This window comes from Phalacrocorax aristotelis, chromosome 1, assembly GCF_949628215.1.
Source record: "Phalacrocorax aristotelis chromosome 1, bGulAri2.1, whole genome shotgun sequence".
In the NCBI taxonomy this organism is placed as follows: Eukaryota; Metazoa; Chordata; class Aves; order Suliformes; family Phalacrocoracidae; genus Phalacrocorax; species Phalacrocorax aristotelis.
The window spans coordinates 1,004,383-1,009,700 of NC_134276.1; the positions used below are offsets into that span (position 1 = coordinate 1,004,383).

General features: G+C 67.0%; 1 protein-coding gene across 5 annotated transcripts; it reads left to right on the forward strand.

Moving 5' to 3' along the window:
- The first annotated feature begins 362 nt into the window (after window positions 1-362).
- On the forward strand, window positions 363-5,242 carry XNDC1N (XRCC1 N-terminal domain containing 1, N-terminal like). 5 transcript variants are annotated; one of them, XM_075102564.1, is made up of 10 exons: window positions 363-395; window positions 1,076-1,182; window positions 1,511-1,649; window positions 1,739-1,894; window positions 2,257-2,420; window positions 2,617-2,693; window positions 2,796-2,998; window positions 3,454-3,526; window positions 3,767-3,906; window positions 4,490-5,242. In XM_075102564.1, exons 2-10 carry the CDS (start codon window positions 1,138-1,140, stop codon window positions 4,717-4,719), a joined length of 1,227 nt encoding a protein of 408 aa, XP_074958665.1. In that variant the 5' UTR covers window positions 363-395; window positions 1,076-1,137; the 3' UTR covers window positions 4,720-5,242. The 5 variants fall into 5 exon arrangements, with proteins under 5 accessions (XP_074958665.1, XP_074958485.1, XP_074958579.1 ...); XM_075102478.1 differs by lacking the exon at window positions 363-395 and adding an exon at window positions 781-961 and having other exon boundaries at window positions 4,490-5,052; XM_075102384.1 differs by lacking the exon at window positions 363-395 and having other exon boundaries at window positions 778-1,182; window positions 2,260-2,420; window positions 4,490-5,052.
- The last annotated feature ends 76 nt before the right edge of the window (window positions 5,243-5,318 follow it).

Sequence of the window (5,318 nt, forward strand, 5' to 3'; positions counted from 1 at the left end):
CGGGGCCGCCGCCTTCTCCGACTCCCCGCCGTCTCCGCCGGCTCCCCCTGTCTGCTCACGCTCGTTCGGAGGCACCGCACATGGCAGACGGTCCCTTAGCGTTCTCCGCGCGGGGCGGTGACGCGGCGCTGCTGGAGGACTACGTGTCCCGTCAGGCACCGCGGCGGAGCCCCGGGCTGGCCCGGTGTGTGGGGGGCCGGGCCCGGTGTGTGGGGGGCCGGGCCCGGTGTGTGGGGGGCCGGGCCCGGTGTGTGGGGCCAGGCCGGGGCCGGCGGGGCGGGGCTGAAGTCCTCCCTTCAGCTTCCCCAGGGGAGGGGCGGGGAGCGGGCCGAGGGGTCGGGGGTCAGAGGTCAGACGGGTTTGGGCGGGAGATTCAGGCGGCGGCTTCGGGATCGGTGCGGCGGGGTGGGGGGCACTGGAGGGGCGAATGGTGGGGCTGGGTGGCAGGACTGGGGGGTGAATGGGGAGGGGCGCTGTGGGGCAGGACTAGGGGGTACTGAGGGATTGAATGGGGAAGCGAATTGGGGGGGCAGGACTAGGGGGTACTGGGGGGTTGAAAGGGGTGAGGGAGCTGTGGGGCAGGACTGGGGGGCTGTGGGGCAGGGCGGGGTGCTACTGGGATGGCAGAATGAATCTGGGGAGGTCGGGTGGGGGGTCTGAGCTCTCTTCTCCACCGGGTAGGTGGAGCTGGAGGGGCTGAGGGAGTCGTGGGGAAGGACAGGGGGCACCGGGGTGGCTGAATGGGGCTGGGGGGTTGTGAGTCACTTGGAGGGGTTACTGCTGTGGCAAAAGAAGGCTGAGGGGCGGTGGGATGGGGCTGGGGGTCTCGGGTGACCCAGCGTGACTGCTGAGGGGCTGTGGGGTGAGGCAGAGGGGGCTGTACAGTGAGGTAGGAGTCAAGGGGGTCTAATGGAATGGCTGCCCCAGTGCCCCCCCACTTTGCATCCTTTGAAAAAGTGGGGTGAGCTGTGCCACGGCAGCGGGGGGGCAGAGGCTTGGTTGGAGCCGGAGCACCAGCTTTTCCCCGCTGGGAGGTGCTCGAACCCATCACAGACCTGCCCTCTCTCCCCACCAGGCGCTGAAGGGATCCGAAAGGAAGCTTGGGCCCAGCAGAGGGTTGTCCCCAGGGGATCCCAGATGGCTCCAGTTAAAATCAGCTACATCGTGTCCTTCTCCTCACAGGTCTCCAGGGCGTTTCCTTGGGGGGCACTGGGTGGGAGGTTTGCAGAGCCTGAGGTTTCTCTCTGAGCTGCTGAGGTCTCTGAAGAGGCGGGGGGCCTTGGTAGGAGGCATGAGTGGGTACAGCACCACAGTTCTCCTTCTTGGGCACAAATTAGTGCTGAAAGACACAAATTACACATGATTCTTCCTCTCTCAAAAAAGCCAAGTGCTATTTCTGCGGGTTGCCAGAGAGCCCCCCGCTTCTCCGCTGCGCCAGGAGCGAGGTGAAGGGGAAGGCGGCTGGGGAAGGAGCTGGTGCGTGACGCCACGTCTCTGCTGTCACGTGCAGGACCCCAAATACCCAGTGGAGAACTTGCTGCGTGAGGATGGCCTGCGTCCTTGGCTCAGCTGCCCCCAGGACCGCAGCAGGCAGCTGAGAGTGGAGCTGCAGCTGGAGAGAGCCAGTCCCATCGGCTATGTGGATGTCGGTGCGTCCCCCCACCACCAGCTCCGGCAGGGCTGTGCCCCAGACAGGGTCAACTGCCCTGAGCCTCACATCCCTCCTGCCTTAACGCAGGCAACTGCGGCTGCGCCTTCCTCCAGATCGAGGTGGGACGTTCCTCGTGGCCGCTGGACCAGCCCTACCTCACCCTGGTGCCCAGCGTCGCGCTGATGACGCCGGCTGACTCGAAGCTGGACCAGAACCGCTGCGGGGTCCGGATGTTTAAGGAAGGTAGAGATCACCTGATGCAAAGCGAAGAGGCCCAGGGCAGGGCTGGGGGACTGGGGGCTGGTGGTTGGATGGGGCTGGGGGCTGGCGGTGGGATGGGGCTGGGGGCTGGTGGTCGGGTGGGGCTGGCTCCGGAGGGTGCAAGGGGACGGGGAGCCCAGGGATCGCGGCTGTCCTGTTCGCTGTGCAGCCGCAGGAGTGTCATACCAGCTCTGCTCCCCTGCCCTGGCCTCTCTCCCGTGCCTGTAATCCCCCTGTTGTCACCGTGTCCTGGTCCTGGAGGGGCAACAGTGGCAGAGGTGGGAGCGGTGCTGGGACAGCGGTCCCCGGTGTGTCTCCTCCACCCCAACTGCTGACCCCTGCAGCAGACTTCCTGGCGCTGGCGGTGGGGCAGAAGTGGGACCGCCTGCGGCTCACCTGCAGCCAGCCCTTCAGCAAGCACAGCCAGTTCGGGCTGTCCTTCCTCCGTGTGCGCACGCCACTGGACCCCGAGCACGCCCTGCCGCCCCCGCCCTCGCAGCAAGGCCCGGTAGGTGCCCCTCACGCCTCCACGTGCTCCTCGCCCTGGCAATGCGCCGGGAGGGAGTGGCGATGGGTCTTCCCCTCCGCTCATGCCTTGTGGAGAGCACGTGGACCCTCACCTGGCTGACCTGGGGGGCTGCACCCGGGTTGGGGGTCATGGAGTGCCAGTCTCCATCCCCCGAGGCATTCCCTTGATTCCGCAGGAGGATGCTGAGCCTGCGGACGGCCCCTGGCGCTCCAGCCCTGCCTTTTGCCGAACTTTCTTTCCAGAACCGCGCTCGTAAGTAGCCTGGTCTGGTCCATCTCCGTCCCCTCCCTGCACAGCCAGCCTGGAGCCCCTGCTCTCGCCTCCCCGCAGGGCTGAGGGTCTCTCTGTCTGCAGGAGCTCGAGGGAGGAGGAGCAGCTGAAGAGCCGCCTGCAGCAGCTGGAGCCGGGCTCCTGGAGCCCAGCCCGCCTCAGCCGCCCAGCCCAGATGGTGTTATCGGCGGCGCGGAGCCGGGCGCTGAGGCCCAGAGCTGGCACAAGTGCCCCGGGGAATGACCTGGAGCCGCCAGCTGAGAAGCCAGGAGGCCCTGCGGTGCCAGGTGAGCCAGGGCTGCCCGTGGCTGGCATAGGGCATGTTGCAGTGCAGCGAGAGCCTTTATCCAGCCGGTACACACCTTCCCCAAAACCATCCCAAGGGATCTTGTCCTGCTGACGGCTCTGCCCATGGCTGGAGGGACCCTACCTGGGGCAGGCTGGGGTGATCCACAGCTGCCAGGGCATGCCCCGTGCCCGGAGGGGCCCCGTTTCCTCTGCCCCATGCCCTGGCCAGGGTGGCCTTCCTCAGGACAAGTCACCCTCCTTGCTGGTGTGAGAGGAGCACGATGGTAAATCCCACAGCTCACCCAGGAGCCTCCTGTGAGCCATTTAGTGCCCGCAGCCAGGCAGCTGCCCGTGAATGTCACTGGTTCCGTTCTCACCTGGCCCCTTCCGCCAGGAGATCTGGCACCGCATGGTGGAGGGCAGGACTATTCATTCCTTCTCCGCTGTTCCCCAGGGTGCGCGCAGGATGCGCCCACAGCCCGCACGAGAGCCCGCAGGCAGCCGGACGGCAGGCAGAGCGCTCCCAGGTAATCCCTCAGGTCACCGTGTTTCTCCTGCCCTCACCTCGGTGACTGCTCTGCTCCGAGTGTTCCCCAGCCAGCTCCTTGCCCACGCCCGCAGGGCAGCCGGTGCACGGCTCCCTCCTCCCTTTTGGTGTGGTGCCGGATCTGGTCCCTGCCTGGGGCTGTTCCCTTGCTCCTTCGGGTGGGCAGGATGCAGTGGAGCAAGCCCTGAGCTTACAAACCCCTCCTGCAATGCCTCTGCAGGTCTCTGCCAGCTGCCTCAAGGCAGTCCGGGTCGGGAGGAAGAGCCAGAGCCCGCAGCCACCGAGAGAGACGGGCCAGGAGGGGCGACAGCGGAGGGGACAGTGGTCATGGGGAGACGGGCGTTTGCCCCATCTGCTCAGGTGGGTGTGTGGTGGGGTGTCCTCTGGCCTGAAACGGCCTGAGTGGGAGCAGGACATGCTTCCGTCCATCCATCTGTCCACTGGCCTGTCAGATGAGTCTCCTTAGCTCAGTGGTGCTCCCTGCCCAGACTGAGAGGTGAAGGGGTGGTGGGAGAGGTGGGGGAGGCTCCATCCCCGGGAGCTGGGGTGCATCCCGGCCCCGCTGTCCCGTCTGGTAGTGGGGTGGTGCTCAGGGTGAGCTGCCCTGTGCCGCCAGAGAGCGGCTGTGGAGCTGCCAGGGCATGGAGGTGGGCTCCGACTGGAGGCGGCTGGGTTTGAGGGGCTGTGAGGGGCGAGGGGATGGTGGCAGAAAGGGACAGCAGCGGCTGCCGCCAGCTCCACTGTGCGTTGAGCCCTGGTTTTTCAGGGAGAAGCAGCAGGAGCTCCATAGCTGGGATGTTGGCTTCCGCTTGTGTGAGGTGCCCCGGCCCAGTGACAGGCAGAGGGGGGACATCACAGGGTGTCACAGGAGCCTTTGGGGAGCATGTGAGTTCACCCCAACACCAGAGAGCCCGGGACAACCGTGTCTTCCCCCTTTCCACAGGCCGCTTCAGCCTGGATCTCCTCCCCGTGCACGCCTCCCGCTGCGGGGAGGAAGACCCCGCCGCAGCCTGGCCTTCCTCCCCGCTGGCAGAGGCATCCCCCGCCGCCTGGGTGTCCTGCCCCATCTGCCAGCAGCCCTTCGGCACGGCGGAGGTGGAGCGGCACGCCAGCACCTGCGGGGAGCAGCCAGGGTGGCCGGGCGCCCCGTCCCCGTCCCACCGCGTCGGGTAGGGCCGCGAGGGCAGCGGAGGATGGACAAACCCCTGCGTTGCTGCGGCTGTTGGAGGCGCAGGAGCGGAGCCCTGCCTGCCCCGTCGGGTGAGCGGCTGCCTGTGCTGGCGGAGCTGGTTGTGCCACGGCGAGGCGCGTGGGCAGGAGTTGGGCAGGGAACGAGCCTGCGCGGGAGCGCCGGCCACACTGGCAGAGGCACAGCGGCCCCGGTAAAGTTGTGGCAAGGCTGGTGTGGGGAGGGAGAGGCCGCTTCCACCCCCAAGGCTGCGTTTTGGGGGAGCATGGGGGCCACCCCGGGGGGAGGAATGCTGTAATGACAGGCGTTGCTGCTGGAAGAGAATAAAAAGGAAAGAGAGAAAACTCCGCTGTGGGGGGGCCGGTGCTGCAGTGAGGCCTCGGATGTGTGTCCTGCCCCAGGGCAGCAGGTGGGGATGCCGAGGAAGAGGAGGGGGAGATGCTTTTCCTTACTTCAGAACCCCCTCGGGGTCCCCAGTGCCAGAACGGGCCCGCAGCTGGTGGAGATGAGGCCATGGCAGTGGCACATTCCCCACCGTGGGCACAGAAACTGCTCGTGGGAGGAACAAGCCGGGACACCCAGA